The sequence below is a fragment of the Petromyzon marinus genome, chromosome 21 (assembly GCF_048934315.1).
Source record: "Petromyzon marinus isolate PM22_M1 ecotype Great Lakes invasive population chromosome 21, UKy_Petmar_22M1.pri1.0, whole genome shotgun sequence".
Lineage (NCBI taxonomy): Eukaryota > Metazoa > Chordata > Hyperoartia > Petromyzontiformes > Petromyzontidae > Petromyzon > Petromyzon marinus.
In genome coordinates this window covers 4296539-4315928 of record NC_133687.1, presented here as the reverse complement: position 1 = coordinate 4315928, position 19390 = coordinate 4296539, and the positions used below count along the sequence as shown (strand labels likewise).

The following is a 19390-nucleotide window of genomic DNA, read 5'->3' as shown; positions in this document are numbered from 1 at the left end:
ACATGGAGACTCATAGACTCGTACAGAGACCCATACAGTGAGGGAAAAAAAAGTATCTGATCCCCTGCTGATTTTGTAATGTTTGCCCACTGACAAAGAAATGATCAGTCTACAATTTTCATGGTAGGTTTATGTGAACAGTGAGAGACGGAATAACAACAACAAAATCCAGAAAAACGCAGGTCAAAAATGTTATAAATTGATTTCCCCTAGGTCGTAACACCCGGTGCTCCGCGTTTACTGGGGAGACAAAGGCAGCCGGGTGGGCGTGGTGCAGTGCCGGCCCTCATAGGCGCTGCTGTTGCCGCTCGCTGACAGCACTTGCCCCAGCAGCCCGTGTGGGCTACAACAAGGGGGGTGGCAGCTTTGTCTGTTTTATTGTTTTTTGTTACAGTGGAAGCGGCTGTAGTGGGGAGGGAGGGGGGGCTGGTCACGTGACATCCTTGACCCTGATTGCTATTCAAGGATTCTCACTGCGGGGATGGTGGTGGTTGGGGGGGGGGTGAAAGACGGGGGTACGTGTCAGTGTGTGTGTGAGTGTGTCAGTGTGTGAGTGTGTCTGTGTGTGAGTGTGTCTGTGTGTGAGTGTGTCAATGTGTAAGTGTGTGAGAGTGTGTGTCAGTGTGTGTGTGTTTTGAGTGTGTCTGATCTTTGTGTGTCAGTGTGTGTTTGAGTGTGTCAGTGTGTGAGTGTGTGTCGGTGTGTGAGTGTGTGTGTTGAGTATGTCAATGTGTCAGTGTGTGAGTGTGCTTTTGAGTGTTTTTGAGTGTGTCTGATCTCTGTGTGTCAGTGTGTGAGTGTCTCAGTGTGTGAGTGTGTGGCAGTGTGTGAGTATGTGAGAGTGTGTGAGTGTGTGAGTGTGTATGTGAGAGTGTGTGAGTATGTGAGAGTGTCTCAGTGTGTGAGTGTCTCAGTGTGCGAGTGTGTGGCAGTGTGTGAGTATGTGAGAGTGTGTGAGTGTGTGAGAGTGTGTGAGTGTGTGAGTGTGTCAGTGTGTGAGTGTGTTAGTGTGTGTTTGAGTGTGTCAGTGTGTGAGTGTGTGTTTGAGTGTCTCAGTGTGTGGCAGTGTGTGAGTATGTGAGAGTGTGTCAGTGTGTGAGTGTGTTAGTGTGTGTTTGAGTGTGTCAGTGTGTGAGTGTGTGTTTGAGTGTCTCAGTGTGTGGCAGTGTGTGAGTATGTGAGAGTGTGTGAGTGTGTGTCAGTGTGTGTTTGAGTGTCTCAATGTGTGAGTGTGTGGCAGTGTGTCAGTGTGTGTGTGTCAGTGTGTGAGTATGTGAGAGTGTCTCAGTGTGTCAGTGTGTGAGAGTGTGTCAGTGTGTGAGTGTTTTTTAGTGTGTTTTTGAGTGTGTTTTGAGTGTGTCTGATCTCTGTGTGTCAGTGTGTGAGTGTGTCAGTGTGTGAGTGTGTCAGTGTGTGATTGTCTCAGTGTGTGAGTGTGTGAGTGTGTGTCAGTGTTTGTTTGAGTGTCTCAGTGAGTGTGTGAGAGTGTGTGTTTGAGTGTCTCAGTATGTGAGTGTGTGTCAGTGTGTGAGTGTGTGAGTATGTGAGAGTGTGTGAGTGTGTGTCAGTGTGTGTTTGAGTGTCTCAGTGTGTGAGTGTGTGAGAGTGTGTCAGTGTGTGAGTGTGTGTCAGTGTGTGAGTATGTGAGAGTGTCTCAGTGTGTCAGTGTGTGAGAGTGTGTCAGTGTGTGTCAGTGTGTGTTTGAGTGTCTCAGTGTGTGAGAGTGTGTCAGTGTGTGTGTGTTTGAGTGTGTGAGTGTGTGTCAGTGTGTGTTTGAGTGTCTCAGTGTGTGAGTGTGTGGCAGTGTGTGAGTATGTGAGAGTGTGTGAGTGTGTGAGAGTGTGTGAGAGTGTGTCAGTGTGTGAGAGTGTGTGAGAGTGTGTCAGTGTGTGTCAGTGTGTGTTTGAGTGTCTCAGTGTGTGAGTGTGTCTCAGTGTGTGAGTGTGTGAGAGTGTGTGAGTATGTGAGAGTGTGTCAGTGTGTGAGTGTGTGTCAGTGTGTGTTTGAGTGTCTCAGTGTGTGTGTGGCAGTGTGTGTGTTTGAGTGTGTCAGTGTGTGAGTGTGTGTCGGTGTGTGAGTGTGTGTGTTGAGTATGTCAATGTGTCAGTGTGTGAGTGTGCTTTTGAGTGTGTTTTGAGTGTGTCTGATCTCTGTGTGTCAGTGTGTGAGTGTCTCAGTGTGTGAGTGTGTGGCAGTGTGTGAGTATGTGAGAGTGTGTCAGTGTGTGAGTGTGTATGTGAGAGTGTGTGAGTATGTGAGAGTGTGTGAGTGTGTATGTGAGAGTGTGTGAGTATGTGAGAGTGTCTCAGTGTGTGAGTGTCTCAGTGTGTGAGTGTGTGGCAGTGTGTGAGTATGTGAGAGTGTGTGAGTATGTGAGAGTGTGTGAGTGTGTATGTGAGAGTGTGTGAGTATGTGAGAGTGTGTCAGTGTGTGAGTGTGTTAGTGTGTGTTTGAGTGTGTCAGTGTGTGAGTGTGTGTTTGAGTGTCTCAGTGTGTGGCAGTGTGTGAGTATGTGAGGGTGTGTCAGTGTGTGAGTGTGTTAGTGTGTGTTTGAGTGTGTCAGTGTGTGAGTGTGTGTTTGAGTGTCTCAGTGTGTGGCAGTGTGTGAGTATGTGAGAGTGTGTGAGTGTGTGTCAGTGTATGTTTGAGTGTCTCAATGTGTGAGTGTGTGGCAGTGTGTCTGTGTGTGTGTGTCAGTGTGTGAGTATGTGAGAGTGTCTCAGTGTGTGAGAGTGTGTCAGTGTGTGAGTGTTTTTTAGTGTGTTTTTGAGTGTGTCTGATCTCTGTGTGTCAGTGTGTGAGTGTGTCAGTGTGTGAGTGTGTCAGTGTGTGATTGTCTCAGTGTGTGAGTGTGTGTCAGTGTTTGTTTGAGTGTCTCAGTGAGTGTGTGAGAGTGTGTGTTTGAGTGTCTCAGTATGTGAGTGTGTGTCAGTGTGTGAGTGTGTGAGTATGTGAGAGTGTGTGCGTGTGTGTCAGTGTGTGTTTGAGTGTCTCAGTGTGTGAGAGTGTGTCAGTGTGTGAGTGTGTGTCAGTGTGTGAGTATGTGAGAGTGTCTCAGTGTGTCAGTGTGTGAGAGTGTGTCAGTGTGTGTTTGAGTGTCTCAATGTGTGAGTGTGTGGCAGTGTGTCAGTGTGTGAGTGTGTCAGTGTGTGAGTATGTGAGAGTGTCTCAGTGTGTCAGAGTGTGTGAGTGTGTTTTTTAGTGTGTTTTTGAGTGTGTTTTGAGTGTGTCTGATCTCTGTGTGTCAGTGTGTGAGTGTGTCAGTGTGTGAGTGTGTCAGTGTGTGATTGTCTCAGTGTGTGCGAGTGTGTCAGTGTGTCAGTGTGTGTGTGTTTTGAGTGTGTTTTGAGTGTGTCTGATCTCTGTGTGTGAGTGTGTGTCTGTGTGTGTGTGTGAGTGTGTGTCTGTGTGTGAGTGTGTGTCTGTGTGTGAGTGTGTGTCAGTGTGTGAGTGTGTGAGTATGTGAGAGTGTGTGAGTGTGTGTTTGAGTGTCTCAGTGTGTGAGTGTGTGAGCGTGTGTCAGTGTGTGAGTGTGTGTCAGTGTGTGAGTATGTGAGAGTGTCTCAGTGTGTCAGTGTGTGAGAGTGTGTCAGTGTGTGTTTGAGTGTCTCAGTGTGTGAGAGTGTGTCAGTGTGTGTGTGTTTGAGTGTGTGAGTGTGTGTCAGTGTGTGTTTGAGTGTCTCAGTGTGTGAGTGTGTGGCAGTGTGTGAGTATGTGAGAGTGTGTCAGTGTGTGAGAGTGTCTCAGTGTGTGAGAGTTTGTCAGTGTGTGTCAGTGTGTGTTTGAGTGTCTCAGTGTGTGAGTGTGTCTCAGTGTGTGAGTGTGTGAGAGTGTGTGAGTATGTGAGAGTGTGTCAGTGTGTGAGTGTGTGTCAGTGTGTGTTTGAGTGTCTCAGTGTGTGTGTGGCAGTGTGTCAGTGTGTGTTTGAGTGTCTCAGTGTGTGAGTGTGTCTCAGTGTGTGAGTGTGTGAGAGTGTGTCATTGTGTGAGTGTGTGTTTGAGTGTGTCAGTGTGTGAGTGTGTGTCAGTGTGTGTTTGAGTGTCTCAGTGTGTGAGTGTGTGGCAGTGTGTGAGTATGTGAGAGTGTGTCAGTGTGTGAGAGTGTGTCAGTGTGTGAGAGTGTGTCAGTGTGTGAGAGTGTGTCAGTGTTTGTTTGAGTGTCTCAGTGAGTGTGTGAGAGTGTGTGTTTGAGTGTCTCAGTGTGTGAGTGTGTGGCAGTGTGTGAGTATGTGAGAGTGTGTCAGTGTGTGAGTGTGTGTCAGTGTGTGAGTGTGTGTCAGTGTGTGTTTGAGTGTCTCAGTGTGTGAGTGTGTCTCAGTGTGTGAGTGTGTCTCAGTGTGTCAGTGTGTGAGAGTGTGTCATTGTGTGAGTGTGTGTCAGTGTTTGTTTGAGTGTCTCAGTGAGAGTGTGTCAGTGTGTGTCTCAGTGTGTGAGTGTGTGAGAGTGTGTCATTGTGTGAGTGTGTGTCAGTGTTTGTTTGAGTGTCTCAGTGAGTGTGTGAGAGTGTGTGAGTGTGTGTCAGTGTGTGTTTGAGTGTCGCAGTGTGTGAGTGTGTGAGAGTGTGTGAGTGTGTGTCAGTGTGTGTTTGAGTGTCTCAGTGTGTGAGTGTGTGGCAGTGTGTGAGTGTGTGAGAGTATGTCATTGTGTGAGTGTGTGTCAGTGTGTGTTTGAGTGTCTCAGTGCGTGTGTGGCAGTGTGTCAGTGTGTGTTTGAGTGTCTCAGTGTGTGAGTGTGTGAGAGTGTGTCAGTGTGTGTTTGAGTGTCTCAGTGCGTGTGTGGCAGTGTGTCAGTGTGTGTTTGAGTGTCTCAGTGTGTGAGTGTGTGAGAGTGTGTCAGTGTGTGTTTGAGTGTCTCAGTGTGTGTGTGGCAGTGTGTCAGTGTGTGTTTGAGTGTCTCAGTGTGTGAGTGTGTCTCAGTGTGTGAGTGTGTGAGAGTGTGTCATTGTGTGAGTGTGTGTCAGTGTGTGTTTGAGTGTCTCAGTGTGTGGCAGTGTGTGAGTATGTGAGAGTGTGTCAGTGTGTGAGTGTGTGTCAGTGTGTGTTTGAGTGTCTCAGTGTGTGTGTGGCAGTGTGTCAGTGTGTGTTTGAGTGTCTCAGTGTGTGAGTGTGTGTCAGTGTGTGTGTGTGTCAATGTGTGTTTGAGTGTCTCAGTGTGTGAGTGTGTGTCAGTGTGTGTTTGAGTGTTGCAGTGTGTGTGAGTGTGTCAGTGTTTGTGTGTTTGAGTGTCTCATTGTGTGAGTGTGTGACAGTGTGTGAGTGTGTGTCAGTGTGTGTTTGAGTGTCTCAGTGTGTGAGTGTGTGTCAGTGTGAGTGTGTGTCAATGTGTGTTTGAGTGTCTCAGTGTGTGAGTGTGTGTCAGTGTGTGTTTGAGTGTGGCAGTGTGTGTGAGTGTGTCACTGTTTGTGTGTTTGAGTGTCTCATTGTGTGAGTGTGTGTCAGTGTGTGAGTGTGTGTCAGTTTGTGTTTGAGTGTCTCAGTGTGTGAGAGTGTGTCAGTGTGTGAGTGTGTGTCGGTGTGTGTTTGAGTGTCTCAGTGTGTCAATGTGTGAGTGTGTGTCAGTGTGTGAGTGTGGTCCGGCAAAACAACCCCCTACCTCCTCGCGGTGCCGGACGGGCAACTCTGTCGTGGACAGTGCTGTGGGGGGAGTTCCAATTTTGATTGGCTCCTCCCCTCATGGCATATGTGTCCACCACAGGGGCTAAACGGGGGCTCTGGACGGGTGCGAGGGGCTGGTAACCCCTCCACCTTCAATTAATTACCACAAAACCACGAATTAAAGTGAAATATGTAACAACTAAGCTTGTGCCGGAGGCCCCGGGGGGCCAGGCGTCTATGACGTCTCCTGGCCAAACCCCAATTGGCGGAGCCAGGAGATTGAATACCTACCCTCGGGGCTACTCCAGAAACAACGAAAAGCCACTACGGGTGGCCACGTGGAATGTTCGAACGCTCACTGCAGAGGAGAGGCTGCCACTCCTCTGTCGGGAGCTGGACCGGTACCGCATGGATCTATGCGGCATTCAGGAGGTCCGGTGGACCGGCTCTGGCTCCTGCCACCATGAGGGGTGGACAGTCCTCTACTCGGGGCAGCAGACTGCCAAACAACAGGGTGTGGGTCTTCTTTTGAACAAAAGAATGAAGGGGGCGTGGGAGCGTGGCGGTGAGGTGTGGGAAGCTGTAAGCCCCAGGCTACTTTGGGCTCGCCTTCCCATCAACCGGAGGCGAGGAATGGTGGTCGTGGTTACTTATGCCCCCACCGAAGATGAACATCAGTGGAGGGATGCAGGCAAAGCCGATGAGTCAGATGCCTTCTATGACCTCCTGTCACAGGTGCTGGCTAAAGTGGCCCCTCGGGATAGAGTCATCATGTTGGGTGACTTCAATGCCCGAGTTGGTCATGATACTGGCACCTGGTCTGGAGTGATTGGAGGGCATGGGCCAGATCAGCTCAATAACAACGGTAGGAGGCTGCTAGATTTTTGTGCAGCCCATGGGCTTGTAATTACCAACACGCTGTTCCGGCATCGGCGCATCCACACAACATCATGGATGCATGCCGGGTCCAAGCAAGAACATCTGCTGGACTACATAGTGACGGACCAGCGAATGCGAGCCCATGTCCTTGACACCAGGACCTACCGTGGAGCTGATCTGCCCTCTGACCATCGACTAGTCATCTGTAAGATGCGCCTGCCATTCTTCCACTCCGGTGGTGGGTGTACACCCAGGACCCCATTCCAACCTAAAGTGGCCTGGTCTCAGTTATCTGATGAAAGTTGCAAGCGAGAATTTCATCATCGCTTGCGGCTGGGATTGGCATCGTCCCCGACTCCTCCTGATGTCGAGGGTAAATGGGCGAGGTTTAGGACTGTGACTTATGCAGCTGCAATGGCTGCTTTGGGTACGCGGTCCAGACCTCCCCAGACACCCTGGATGACAGAGGAGTTGTTCAGGATGGTTGAGAAAAAGCGACAGGCCCACTGTCATCGGCTACAGAATCCCACGTCAGAGAATGAGGAGGCTTACCGCAGCCTTCGCTCGGAGGTTCGGAGAGCCGTGAGGCGCTGCAAGGATGGGTGGTGGTCGCGGGTTGCTGAGGAGATGGAGTCTGCCTCAGTGGCCCGTGATCACAAATCGCTATTTAACTCCATCAAAAAAGTAACCTGCAGCGCCACACCTATTACCATCATTAGGGGAAAAAACGGTGATCCAATTTCCGACCCCCAGGAACAGGTTCGCAGATTTGCTGAGCATTTCTGTGAGGTCCTGGGGGAGGGAAAATCCCACAGCCAGGAAAACATCGTGGCACAAAGTGAGGATGACCCTGCTGAGGCTGCGGTGCCTCAAATATTGGATGAAGTCACCCCCTGTGAGTGGCTGGCTGAGGTGCCATCTGCTGAGGAAGTATTGAAGGCGATACGGAGTCTGAGACCAGGAAAGGCAGCGGGCAGAGATGATCTCCCAAGCGAAATGCTGAGGGAGGGTGGCGTTTGTGCACAGACTGCCCTATATGACATCATAACAACAGTCTGGACCACTGGACGGGTTCCGCAGGATTGGAAGGATGCCCTGGTGGTCCCCCTTTTTAAGAAGGGGGACCGCACAGACTGTAACAACTACAGGGGCATCTCACTCCTCAGTGTGCCGGGAAAGGTCCTGGCAAGGATTATTCAGCATCGCCTTGCCAGGCACGCTGAGGAGAGGCTTGCGGAGCCCCAATGCGGTTTCAGGAAAGGGCGGTCCTGCACAGATGCCATATTTTCTGTCCGTCTGCTACAGCAGAGGTGTAGGGAATTCCAACAAGACCTACATCTCTGCTTTATTGACCTGGTCAAGGCCTATGATACCATCAGTAGGCCTGGGCTCTGGGTCGTTCTTCGTGCTTTTGGAGTACCTGACCCTCTGCTCACGATCATTAAGGACCTTCATGATGGTGAGCGGGCCCGGGTAAAACTACGTGGCCGGGAGTCAGAGCCATTCCCTGTACACCTTGGGGTGCGACAGGGATGTCCTCTGGCTCCCACATTATTTAACATCTATTTTGACCACGTAGTTCGTGAAGCCTTCAATAGCTGTACCGGGGGAATCTCCATATGGTACAGATATAATGGGAGGCTAATCGATGCCCGGGTGCGGTCAAGGGATGGCTCCCTATTGCTCAACCACGTTATGTATGCTGATGACTTGGTAATAGCTGCTCAGTCAGAGGAGGAGTTGGAGACGCTGCTGCTGAGACTGGAGCGTGCCACTAAGAGGTGGGGCCTTACCATCAGCCCCACCAAAACTAAGCACCTGCCTGGGTATTTTGTACCATCGGACACTCCACCCCCACAACTCCCAATCGGTGATGGGGCAGTTGTGGAGAGAGTGGAGAGTTTCCCATACCTGGGCAGTGTGCTTATGACTGGCTCCAGTTTAACAGCAGAGGTCTCACTCCGAATCAGTCGAGCGGCAATATCTTTTCATCGGTTGCGTAACGCTGTGTGGAAGCTACCTGGTCTGTCGCTCCGCACTAAGCTACAGGTCTTCTCGGCCACGGTCATTCCCTCCCTTCTCTACGCTTGCGAAACGTGGACCCCCCTAATGGAACATCTTCGCCGGTTAGAAACATTTAGGCTGACCTGCCTACGATCCATCCTGGGTTTAACCAGACTGGATTGTGTGAGGAGCTCACAAATCCTTGAAAGATCTGGGCAGGGTCCCATCGGTGAGCTCCTCCGGCAGGCAAGGCTGCGATGGCTGGGTCATGTAGCCCGCATGCCCAGCCACCGCATGCCGAAACAGCTTTTGTTTGGCCGGATTGAGGGGGCTAAGCGGGCGCGGCACGGGCTAGAGAAGAGATGGAGTGATGTGGTACAGGAGGACGTGGAGCTGAGTGGACTTGCCGATGACTGGTACCAGCGGTGTCAAGATCGGCCTCTGTGGAGGAGGCTCGTGAAGGATGCTACTGGGCAGTTGGAGGCAGTCGCCCTCCAACAACAACGGAGGGCGGAGGAGCGACGCTCACAACAGCGAGCGGAGCGCCGGGTGGCTAAAGCACAGCAGGTTGGCACAGTAGGGGGCACAGGTGGTGCATCAGCCAGTCATCTCAGTCAGTCGACCCGTGGCACCTGGGTCTGCCCCGTGACCTCCTGCCAGCGGGCGTTCGACACTTCACGTGGCCTCAGGGTGCACATAGCCTGGCACAAGCGTCGTGGTGACGTCACCGCCACTTAGTGGCGAATGGCGGTTGTTGTTGTTGTTGTTGTGTGTCAGTGTGTGAGTGTGTGTCAGTGTGCGAGTGTCTCAGTGTGTGAGTGTGTGTTTGAGTGTCTAAGTGTGTGAGTGTGTGTCAGTGTGTGTGTGTTTGAGTGTGTGAGTGTGTGGCAGTGTGTCAGTGTGTGAGAGTGTGTGAGTGTGTCAGTGTGTGTTTGAGTGTCTCAGTGTGTGAGTGTGTGTTTGAGTGTCTCAGTGTGTGAGTGTGTGGCAGTGTGTCAGTGTGTACGTGTGTGTGTGTGGGGAGCGATAGTGTAGCGGTTAGCGCTACGCTGCGCTATGAACCTGGCGACCCGGGTTCGATTCCCGCTCACGGCCAACACCAGTGACGATTTTCTGAACCGGTACTGGGCCTCCCCTACATCGACTCGGCCTCAAATGAGTACCTGGTGCGGTGTGTAAACATCGCCACTAGGGAGACAAAGGCGGTCGGGCGTGGTGCTGGCCACCCACCCCCTCGTGGCTCGTCCCGGCCTTCACAGGTGCTGCTCGCTAACAGCACTTGCCCCTACAGTCTGTTAAGGCTACACGGGGGAACTTTGTCTTGTCCGGCATAAAACAACCCTCCCTACCTCCTCGTGGTGCCGGGCGGCGACGCTGTGGTGGGCAGTGCCGTGGGTAGAGAGCCAATTTAGATTGGCCATTCCCTTCATGGCGTTAGTAACCACCACAGTGGCCACATGGGGCCCTCTGGACGGGTGCGAGGGGCTGGTAACCCCTCCACTTGGCCTCAAATGAGTACCTGGTGTGGTGGATGAAACATCACCATCGGGGAGACAAAGGCGGCTGGGCGTGGCGCTGGCCACCCACCCCATCACTCTCACCCACTCAGGTTCATACCTCAGTGGGCTCTGCCTGGTAGGATGGGGATGGCTTCGTTTGATTTGTGTGTGATTAGGTGATGTATTAACCTTTATTGTACTCTGCACTCCGATCGTGTCTTTGCTACCGTTTGTTGTTGTAACGTTCTTACCCGCCCCTACCGGACATCTGTGAAAAAGAGCTTTATAGCTCATCGGATTCCTCCAGCATGAATACAAATTTGGACTCTGGGTGCGTGTTGAAGTGCGTAGCTGCTGGATCGTGAGAGAGTTGGCGGCCTTCATCCAGCAGTGCATAGACCTTGGCTGATGATCATGACGATGTCAGCTGGGGTGGGCCCCTCCTAGGTCAGCTCAGCCTGATATCATTGAAGTCTTGACCCCTGAACTGTGGCGTGGCTCCTCCCCTTTAATTAACTCTTCCAGGTCATTGGGTCACGAGGTCACGACTGAGTTCACAGGAAAGACAGCATGGCGGTGAGTGCGAGTTAAAATGTCAGCTCACCACTCACCACACCTCACCACTCACCACACCCCATCACTCACCACACCCCACCACTCACCACTCACCACACCCCACCACTCACCACTCACCACACCCCATCACTCACCACTCACCACACCCCATCACTCACCACACCCCACCACTCACCACTCACCACACCCCACCACTCACCACTCACCACACCCCACCACTCACCACTCACCACACCCCATCACTCACCACACCCCACCACACCCCAACACTCACCACACCCCACCACACCCCAACTCTCACCACACCACTCACCACACCCCAACGCTCACCACGCCCCATCGCTCACCACGCCCCAACACTCACCACGCCCCACCACTCCCCACCACTCACCACTCCCCATCACTCACCACACCCCACCACGCCCCACCACTCACCACACCCCACCACTCACTACGCCTCACCACTCACCACACCTCACCACTCACCACTCCCCACCACTCACCACTCCCCACCACTCACCACTCCCCATCACTCACCACACCCCACCACTCACCACTCCCCACCACTCACCACTCCCCACCACTCACCACTCCCCACCACTCACCACGCCCCACCACTCACCACACCCCACCACTCACTACGCCTCACCACTCACCACACCTCACCACTCACCACTCCCCACCACTCACCACTCCCCACCACTCACCACTCCCCATCACTCACCACACCCCACCACTCACCACTCCCCATCACTCACCACACCCCACCACTCACCACTCCCCACCACTCACCACACCCTATCACTCACCACGCCTCACCACTCACCACGCCCCACCACTCACCACGCCTCACCACTCACCACACCTCACCACTCACCACGCCCCACCACTCACCACTCACCACGCCTCACCACTCACCACGCCCCATCACTCACCACGCCTCACCACTCACCACGCCCCATCACTCACCACGCCTCACCACTCACCACACCTCCCCCGGTCGTCCGTTGTGGCTCAGACCGTGCTGGACTTCGAGGGCTTTGACCCAGAGAGCGACGCCAAGGCCCTGCGGAAGGCGATGAAGGGGTTCGGTGAGGGGACCCTCACCCCTACGGCCTCGCCGCATCCACCTTACACTCACACAACACCCTACACCTACACTACACACAATCAACACTCACACCAGTGACGTGCGGCGAGCTCATTGGCTGGGGAGGCACTGGCAAGTATCAGGTGCCCGATTAACGCACTGAAGGGGGCGTGGCCTCACTGAGGGGGGCGTGGCCTCACTGAGGGGGCGTGGCCTCACTGAGGGGGGCGTGTCCTCACTGTCCCCCTCAGTGAGGCAGATGTGATAGCTGCCTCCCCTGGTGCTTTTTCATTGCAGCTTCGTGACGAGACCAAGCGGGCCTAAATATCTTTATACACGCACGTGAAATAAGTTAACCTGGAGTATGGAAGGCGAGGACGTGAAATGAAGGGGTCTACAAAAATTACATTGGTGACATACAGAGAGATAGTAACAGGCACGCGCTTACCCAGTTACTGAGGGGTTGCGCAATCAGAGGGGAGGCTGAGCTCGTCGCCGCCTCACCTCTCGTCTCTCCCTGCATTTGGCGATCTTGACGATAAAAATGATTGGAATCGTACAGAAATTACATTTATAACGCAGATCAGTGGAAAAATCTTAATATTAATTTTATTTGATTGTTCTTTTTTTTACTTTTCGTAACAGCTATTGTCATTGACCCCACCCCGTGCCCCCCACCCCGTGCCCCCCACCCCGTGCCCCCCCCCGTGCCCCCCCCCCCCCACAGGCACGGACGAGCAGGCGATCATCGACGTGGTGACGCACCGCTCCAACGCCCAGCGGCAGCAGGTGGCAGTGGTGTTCAAGACTCTCTACGGCAAGGTGAGGGGGGAGGGGGAGGGGGAGGATGAGGGGGGAGGGGTGGAGGGGGGAGGGGAGGGTGGGGTAGGAGGGGGAGGGGTGGAGGGGGGAGGAGGGTGGAGGAGGGGTGGAGGGGGAGGAGGGAGGAGGGGAGGGGAGGGGGGTGTCAGGAGCGAGGCGTGAGGGTGCGAGAGAGCGAGGTGAGGAAGTCGAGTGAATGTGGTGAGGGCGAGGTGGGGAGTGGGGTGAGGGTGAGCTGGGTGAGGGGTGAATGTGGTGAGGGCGAGGTGGGGAGTGGGGTGAGGGTGAGCTGGGTGAGGGGTGAATGTAGTGAGGGGGAGTGGGGTGAGGGGTGAGGGGTGAGGGTGAGCGGGGTGAGGAAGGTGAGGGGTGATGTAGCGAGGGTTAAGTGGGGTGACGGTAAGTGGGGCAAGGGGGGTGAGGGGCGTAAGGGTGAGCATGGTGAGGGGTGGAGATGAGGGTGAGTTGGGTGAGGATGGGTATGGTGAGTGGTGAGTGGGTGAGTGTTAGCCGGGTGAGCAGGGTGAGGCGTTATCGTGGTGGTGAGCGAGATGAGGCGTGAGAGTGAAGAGGTGAGGCGTGAGGGTGAGCAGGGTGAGGTGGTGAAGGATGTGGGGGGGGGTGAGGAGAATGAGTGTGCTATCAGAATTCGTGAATCCATCTGTGTGGGGCTTTGAGTGGTGATGTCCCCTCGTGTTTTTTTGTTATTCGAGGTTCCTGGGTGCCCGAGTTTGATTCCCGCTCACGGCCAAGATCGGTGACGATTATCTGAACTCGGTCCCAGGCCTGTGTCTGGTGCAGAGAGTAAACATCATCACCGGGGAGACAAAGGCGGCCGGGAACGGTGCTGGCCACTCACCGCCCAGTGTACCCTGCCGGCCTTGATAGTTGCTACTCGCTGACGGCACTTGCCCCAAGGGTCTGTTGAAGGCTACACGGGGCAGCTGTGTCTTTGTGTGAATGTGTGAGCGACCCTCACGGGCGATTACAACGCAGCGAGTTTTCGCGCAGTGGAAAGCACAGGGGGTGCCTGGGCCTCGTGCACCTAGCCTGGCACAGCAGTCAACCAACAGCACCTGGGTCTGTCCCCGTGACCTCGTGCACCTAGCCTGGCACAGCAGTCAATCAATACCACCTGGGTGTGTCCCCGTGACCTCGTGCACCTAGCCTGGCACAGCAGTCAACCAACAGCACCTGGGTCTGTCCCCGTGACCTCGTGCACCTAGCCTGGCACAGCAGTCAACTAATACCACCTGGGTCTGTCCCCGTGACCTCGTCCACCTAGCCTGGCACAACAGTCAACCAACAGCACCTGGGTGTGTCCCCGTGACCTCGTGCACCTAGCCTGGCACAGCAGTCAACCAACAGCACCTGGGTGTGTCCCCGTGACCTCGTGCACCTAGCCTGGCACAGCAGTCAACCAATACACCTGGGTCTGTCCCCGTGACCTCGTGCACCTAGCCTGGCACAGCAGTCAACCAATACACCTGGGTCTGTCCCCGTGACCTCGTGCACCTAGCCTGGCACAGCAGTCAACCAACAGCACCTGGGTCTGTCCCCGTGACCTCGTGCACCTAGCCTGGCACAAGCTCTGCGGTTAACTCACTGTGTGTACGCGTGTGTCTGTGTGTATGTGTGCGTGTGTGCGTGCATGCATGCGCACGTGTGTGTCTGTGCGTGAACGTGTGTGTACGTGTGTGTCTGTATGTGCGCGCACGTGTGTGTGTACGTGCATGTGTGCGCGTGTGTGTGTCTGTATTTGCGTGCACGTGTGTGTACGTGTGTGTGTGTGTGCGTGTGTGTACGTGTGTGTACGTGTGTGTGTGCGTGTGTGCGTTCAAGTGTGTGCACGTGTGCGTCTGTATGTGCATAAACGTGTGTGTCTGTATGTGCGTGCATGTGTTTGTACGTGTGTGTCTGTGTGTGCATGCACGTGGATGTGCGTGTGTGTTTGTGTGTGTGCGTGCACGTGTGTGTGTGTGTGTGTGTCCGCGTGTGTGTGTCTGTATTTGCGTGCACGTGTGTGTACGTGTGCGCGTGTGTGTGTGTACGTGTGTGTGTGTACGTGTGTGTGTGTACGTGTGTGTGTACGTGTGTGTGTGTGTACGTGTGTGTGTACGTGTGTGTGTGTACGTGTGTGTGTACGTGTGTGTGTACGTGTGTGTGTACGTGTGTGTGTGCGTGTGTGTGTACGTGTGTGTGTGTACGTGTGTGTACGTGTGTGTGTACGTGTGTGTGTACGTGTGTGTGTGTGTGTACGTGTGTGTGTGTACGTGTGTGTGTGTGTGTGCGCGTGTGTGTACGTGTGTGTACGTGTGTGTGTGCGTGTGTGTGTGTGCGTGTGTGTGTGTGTACGTGTACGTGTGTGTGCGTGTGTGTGTGTACGTGTGTGTGTGTGTGTACGTGTGTGTGTGTGTGTACGTGTGTGTGTGTGTGTACGTGTGTGTGTGTGTGTGCGTGTGTGTGTGTGTGTGCGTGTGTGTACGTGTGTGTGTGTGTGTACGTGTGTGTGTGTGTGTGTGTGCGTGTGTGTGTGTACGTGTGTGTGCGTGTGTACGTGTGTGTGTACGTGTGTGTGCGTGTGTACGTGTGTGTGTGTACGTGTGTGTGTGTGTGTACGTGTGTGTGTGTACGTGTGTGTGTGTGTGTACGTGTGCGCGTGTGTGTGTGTGCGTGTGTGCGCGTGTGCGTGTGTGCGTGTGTGCGCGTGTGTGTGTGTACGTGTGTGTGTGTGCGTGTGTGTGCGTGTGTGTGTGTGTGCGTTGCGACGTCCAGGACCTGCTGTCCGACCTCAAGTCGGAGCTCTCGGGCTGGTTCGAGACGCTGATCGTGGCGCTGTTTGACCCCCCGCTCGTCTACGCTGCCAAGCAGCTCAAGGGGGCCATGCGGGTGAGTCGGGGCGGGGGGGGGGGTGTTGTGAGTGGGGAGCTACCGGGGAGACAAAGGCGGCCGGGCGTGGTGCTGGCCACCCACCCACCTCGTGCGCCGCTCCGGACTTCCCGTAGGTGCCGCTCGCGAACAGCACTTGCCCCAGCAGTCTGCGAAGGCTACACGGTGGGACCTTTGTCTTTGTGCGCGTGGTGTGTAGGGGGCTGCCTTGGATGATGAGACAGGCGAGGGGGGGCTCTGGGAGGGAGCTGAGGTGGGGAGGGGAGTGTGGTGTGTTGGGTGGGGGGCGCGCGTGTGCGTGTGTGTGTGTTTGTGTACTCACTGTGTGTACGCGTGTGTCTGTGTGTGTGTGTGCGTGTGTGTTCGTGCATGCATGTGCACGTGTGTGTGTGTGCGTGCATGTGTGTGCACGTGTGTGTCTGTATGTACGTAAACGTGTGTGTCTGTATTTGCGTGCACGTGTGTGTACGTGTATGTCTGTGTGTGCGTGCACGTGTATGTGCGTGTGTGTTTGTGTGTGTGCGTGCACGTGTGTGTGAACCTGTGTCTGTGTGTGCGTGCATGTGTGTGCACCTGTGTGTCTGTGTGTGTGCGTGCACGTGTGTCTACGGGTGTGTCTGTGTGTGTGTGCATATGTGTGCACGCGTGTGTATGTGCGCGTGCACGTGTGTGCGTGTGTGTCTGTGTATGCGTGTGTGCGTGCATGCACGTGTGTGTACGTGTGTGTCTGTGTATGCGTGCGTGTGCATGTGTGCGTGCGTGCGTGCGTGTGTGTGCGTGCGTGCGTGTGTGCGTGCGCGTGCACGCAGGGAGCTGGCACGGATGAGAAGTGCCTCATTGAGATCCTGGCCTCAAGGAACAACGCGGAGATGTTGGAGCTCTGCGCCGCTTACCAGCGAGGTGATGGTGGGGACGGCTCCACCCCTTCACTTGCAGATGCACCGCCTGTGCCAGGCTGGGTGCAGGAGGTCACGGGACATAGCTAGGTGCTATTGGTGAACTGAGACGACTGGTAGATGCGCCACCTATGTACCCCACTGTGCCAACCTCTCTGCGTTTTATCTGCCCGGCGCTCCGCTCGTCGTTGCGAGCGTCGCTTCTCTGCCCAGCGCTGTTGCTGGAGGGCGACTGCCTCCAACTGCCCAGCAGCAGCAGCAGCAGCAGCGTGCTCCGCGAGCCTCATCCTCCACGGAGGCCGATCTTGACACTGGAGCTGAGCGTGCTTGACAAACCGTCAAGCCCCGCTCAGCTCCACGTCCTCCCCCTGTACCGCATCAGCCCCATCTCTTCTCCAGCACGTGTCGCTCCCGTCTAGCTGCCCCCTCTAATCCGTGCCAAACGGAAGCTGCTCGGGCGTGCGGGGGTCCGGGCACACGAGCTGCACGACCCAGCAGCCTCGGCTGCCGGAGGCACTCGCCGATGACGGGGACTGGGTCCCCGGATGTCTCGGGGACCTGCGGAACCCGGAGGCGCGGTAACCAACACCCCGTCTCGTCACCCTTGTCCGCGTGGTTTTGGCACGTCCAGAGTACGGCTCGTCCCTGGAGGAAGACATCATGGGGGAAACATCGGGCTCTTCCAGAGAGTCCTGGTCTCCCTACTCACGGTAAGCTGACATCAGCCCTGTCTCCCCACTCACGGTAAGCTGACATCAGCCCTGGTCTCCCCACTCACGGTAAGCTGACGTTAGCCCTGGTCTCCCCACTCACGGTAAAGCTGACGTTAGCCCTGGTCTCCCCACTCACCGGTAAGCTGACGTTAGCCCTGGTCTCCCCACTCACGGTAAGCTGACATCAGCCCCTGGTCTCCCCACTCACGGTAAGCTGACGTTAGCCCTGGTCTCCCCACTCACGGTAAGCTGACATTAGAAGAGAGATGCAGAGCTGGCAGCCCTGAGATCCATTCGTTCGAATCCGGGTTTCAGTCCCAACCACCGAGACTCACGTTGTGGTCGATGGACTCACCACACAGAGACCCATAGACTCGCACAGAGACCCATAGACTCATACAGAGACCCATAGACTCGCACAGAGACCCATAGACTCATACAGAGACCCATAGACTCGCACAGAGACCCATAGACTCATACAGAGACCCATAGACTCACACAGAGAGCCATAGACTCACACAGAGACCCATAGACTCACACAGAGACTCACGGACTCACACAGAGACCCATAGACTCGCACAGAGACCCATAGACTCACACAGAGAGCCATAGACTCACACAGAGACCCATAGACTCGCACAGAGAGCCATAGACTCACACAGAGACCCATAGGCTCGCACAGAGACCCATCGGCTCGCACAGAGACCCATAGACTCACACAGAGACTCACGGACTCACACAGAGACCCATAGACTCCCACAGAGACCCATAGACTCACACAGAGACCCACAGACTCATACAGAGACCCATACAGAGACCCATACAGACATCCATCGGCTCGCACAGAGAGCCATAGACTCGCACAGAGACCCATAGACTCACACAGAGAGCCATAGACTCGCACAGAGACCCATAGGACTCGCACAGAGAGCCATAGGCTCACACAGAGAGCCATAGGCTCACACAGAGACCCATAGACTCACACAGAGCCCCATATACTCACACAGAGACCCATAGGCTCGCACAGAGACCCATAGACTCGCACAGAGAGCCATAGACTCACACAGAGACCCATAGGCTCGCACAGAGACCCATAGACTCGCACAGAGAGCCATAGGCTCACACAGAGACCCATAGGCTCGCAGAGTGGCCCATAGACTCGCACAGAGACCCATAGGCTCACACAGAGACCCATAGACTCATACAGAGAGCCATAGACTCACACAGAGACCCATAGACTCACACAGAGAGCCACAGACTCACACAGAGACCCATAGACTCACACAGAGACCCATAGACTCACACAGAGACCCATAGACTCACACAGAGGCTCACGGACTCACACAAAGACCCATAGACTCACACAGAGACCCACAGACTCACACAGAGACCCATACAGAGACCCATACAGACATCCATCGGCTCACACAGAGACCCATAGGCTCACACAGAGACCCATAGTATCACACAGAGACCCATAGACTCACACAGAGACCCATAGACCCACACAGAGACCCACAGACTCACACAAAGACCCATAGACTCACACAGATACCCACAGACTCACACAGAGACCCATACGGACATCCATCGGCTCACACAGAGGCCCATAGACTCACACAAAGACCCATAGACTCACACAGAGACCATAGACTCACACAGCGTGCACGTGTGTGTGTGTACTTACGCGTGGCGAGCAGTAGTGTCGTCCTTCTTGCCGGGCTATGAACCCGGCGACCCGAGTTCCTTCGATTCCCGCTCATGGCCACCAACACCAGTGGCGATCATTGTCTGAACGGATTCTGGGCCTCCCCTAGGTGCACTCAAATTGAGTCGCCTAGTGCGGGTGTGTAAAGATCACCACGAGGGAGACAAAGGCGGCCGGGCATGGTTGCTGGCCACCCACGTCCCTCTCGTGCTGTGCCGGCCTTCATAGGCACTACTCGCGAACAGCATTTGCCCCAACAGTCTGTTAATGCGACACGTGGGATCCCCCCTTGTCTGCGTGTAAGCGGAGGGCATTGGTTTGTCTCGAAGATCGCGTCTGCAAACTTGTCAAAGAAGAAGTTTAACACGTAGGCTTTCGCGACCAATATTATTCGAAGAAGAAGATGATGATGATGAATGTTGATTTGAAGCTTTGGTGACGGCAGGAATCCGTACTCTTTGGTTCTCTCGGTAAAGTCATCACGTAGGTAGAAAATAAAATTAAATACTATGGTCTAGCACACCGAGTCGGAGCAAACACATCGGCAAGATGGTGATGTTGACGATTGTGATGTTGACGGTGGCGATGTTGACGGTGACGATATTGACGATGGTGATGTTGACGGTGGTGATGTTGACGGTGGTGATGTTGACGGCGGTGATGTTGACGGTGGTGATGTTGACGGTGGTGATGTTGACGGTGGTGATGTTGACGGTGGTGA

The 19390-nt window shown here is 54.5% G+C and overlaps 1 protein-coding gene across 1 annotated transcript in view; it reads left to right on the top strand.

Moving 5' to 3' along the window:
- LOC116937908 (annexin A4-like) overlaps positions 1-19390 on the top strand; it is a 49945-nt gene that overhangs the window by 5545 nt on the left and 25010 nt on the right. Inside the window, exons 2-7 of the mRNA XM_076068425.1 lie at positions 10501-10551; positions 11570-11642; positions 12369-12463; positions 15239-15352; positions 16162-16252; positions 16880-16958. Coding sequence (XP_075924540.1) covers positions 10546-10551; positions 11570-11642; positions 12369-12463; positions 15239-15352; positions 16162-16252; positions 16880-16958 — 458 coding nt within the window. The 5' untranslated portion in view covers positions 10501-10545. The remainder of the gene's footprint in view (positions 1-10500; positions 10552-11569; positions 11643-12368; positions 12464-15238; positions 15353-16161; positions 16253-16879; positions 16959-19390) is intronic.